Source organism: Odontomachus brunneus, unplaced genomic scaffold, assembly GCF_010583005.1.
Source record: "Odontomachus brunneus isolate Ranch 3 - 2012 unplaced genomic scaffold, Obru_v1 Obru_scaffold_070, whole genome shotgun sequence".
Lineage (NCBI taxonomy): Eukaryota > Metazoa > Arthropoda > Insecta > Hymenoptera > Formicidae > Odontomachus > Odontomachus brunneus.
This window is the reverse complement of record NW_022639520.1, coordinates 793,552-796,070: the sequence shown is the minus strand read 5'-3', so window position 1 is coordinate 796,070 and position 2,519 is coordinate 793,552. Positions and strand designations below refer to the sequence as shown.

Below are 2,519 nucleotides of genomic sequence, written 5' to 3'. Positions count from 1 at the left end.
AATGTGACCTTGACCTGACCTTCGCTACGCAACCCAAGGTCAAACTGATGTGATCAGTAAATACATCTTTTTAAACGCCACAACTTTTGTCTGAAACATTTTTTTGTAAAACTTATATTTTTCCTGATATTCGGGCGTTCCGGTACTTTCCGAACACCCTGTATATATATGTATGACTTTTTATGCTTAAATATTAGAAAAGTGATATAAATAAAATAAATAATTTTGTCAATCAGTCTAATATTTTATAATCCATTTAAACAACAGAATAATAGTATAGATCACTATTATTGTTATTTCAATGTTTATTGACAATTGGATATCGTTATTGCAGAGAAGTAGATATCAGCAGTGGTATCTCGAAAGAAGCGGCGCAGGTGTATGATACGGTGACATTCCGCGGACCACCGTTGTTGAAGCAACGCTTATGGCCGCGTCATTGCGTACAGGACTCATGGGGCGCAGAGCTGCATAAAGATTTGAAAATTGTGGAGGATGCGATTAAAATCTACAAGGGCACAAACCCAGAGGTGGATTCGTACTCAGTATTCTGGGACAACAAAAAATTAACAGAGACAACGTTGTCATCACAATTGCAGCAAAAAGGCGCTACCGATATCTACATTTGTGGTCTTGCATATGACGTGTGCGTGGGAGCAACTGCTGTGGATGCGCTCACCAGCGGTTATCGTACAGTATTAATTGATGACTGCAGCCGCGGTGTGGACCTCGTTGACATCGAGAAAACCAAAGCCACTGTGATAGCGAGTAATGGCGTGATAGTGAACTCCAGTCAGGTGAAAGCAATGGTAGAGGGAAAAGATCGCCGACCGGAGCTGGGCTATAAGCTCGCATTGGAGATCAAACACAAGATGAATCTCGATGAAGAATAATGTAGTAGCAAGTCTAATATAGTCTATATTTAGACGCTTTTTTTCAAATTAAGTCTCCTGGCTACTCACTGCAGCTATTTTTATTTATGACCCCAAAAGCGAAAAAGTATACGCTCAAAAGTCTTGCAAAATACGTTGAGATAAAAAGGTATATCTACAATATCATGCAATCAATGAAGCAGATTTATAGAATAGTACAAACATTTTCTTTTTGTTTTGATAATCAATAAAAATATTAAAATAATATTAAAAATAAAACTACAAAATTAATATGATAAAATTATGAGAAAAAAATGAAATAAAAAGGTAGGTATTATGTTAATTTGACGATAATTTATTGATTATTAGAGCAAAAAAAATTTTCGGACTATTTCACAAATCTGCTTCGATCAATGTCATTTTATGGATGTATCTTTTTATTACAATGTATATATCTTTTTATTAAAACATATTTTGCAAAAATTTTGAGCCTTTCATTTTTCCAATTCTAATGTCATCAAACAAAAGATCCACAGCAAAAGACCAGGAGTTTTAATACATTAACGTAAAGACCCGCTAAATTTAAAGCTGTTATAGCCCTTAAATAGTAATTTTTGTTAATATAATTGGTATGAGGATGTAACAAATATAAGAATAAAAGAACTAATAGATGTACAAATATGTAAAAATAAATAAAAATGAACCTACTTTCAACAAGATATTGAGGTAAGCACAGAAGTAGATATTAAAGTAGTTATTCAATTAATATAACGTTGTAGCTGTCGTTGCTCTAGATAAAATTATTTAAGAAAATTCCTTAAGGGGACCAAGTAGGTTTCAACGGCTAATATTCGAACGACGGTTCAAGACAAATGAATTAACATACATAAAATTAATATACATAAAATTTGTTTGTGCAAGTTATTTAATACATTTTTAGGAATAAAATAAACATTAGTAATAAAAAAATATTAATAATTGAATGAAATATTGTTAATTTAAAAGAACCTCAATTTTGCGGTATTACCGCGATTCCGAGAGAACAATTTTTTAAATTTTGAAGACATAATTTAATAACTCCTTCTATAAACTAAATCTAAATTTAAAAAAAGAACGTCAAAATTAAAGTAATGATAAGCAAAAGATTAAAAAAAATCGAAAAATTCAAGATATTTGTTATTAAAACGATATTAGAAAATGAATTCTTATATGCAAAAATATATTCAGTTTATGTAATGCGCCTTTATCTTTAATTTAAAAAAAGCAACTTGATATCTTTAGCCGTTCATGAATTATTATAGCAAAACTAGCGTAAAATGCTATTTTGAGAAAAATGCGTTTAAAGATTGAGAACAGAATTACAGCTAAACAGCATTTCTTATATACTTTAAAACAATGCTAAAAAATCGGATACCAATTATATTCATTTTATCAAATGAAATAGCGATCACTCTCCTTCTCTGAAAGATAGATAAATAAATTTTCTCTTAGCATCAGCACAAAAGCACGCCGCTGTCTAATAGCGGACGTTCTGCCGGCTCTGTACGGCTTCACATATTTTTGAATTTCTTGAACTTTGTGAATATCGAAGTCCGTCTTGCGTCAAAATGTTCTTAAAAGATTGTACTAACCGATTATACGATAAAC

At 31.4% G+C, this 2,519-nt stretch overlaps 1 protein-coding gene across 1 annotated transcript in view; it reads left to right on the top strand.

Annotated features, from left to right (window-relative positions):
- Positions 1–1,054, top strand: part of LOC116846844 (nicotinamidase) — a 512,425-nt gene extending 511,371 nt beyond the window's left edge. The window contains exon 3 of the mRNA XM_032821180.1: positions 335–1,054. Coding sequence (XP_032677071.1) covers positions 335–893 — 559 coding nt within the window. The 3' untranslated portion in view covers positions 894–1,054. The remainder of the gene's footprint in view (positions 1–334) is intronic.
- The last annotated feature ends 1,465 nt before the right edge of the window (positions 1,055–2,519 follow it).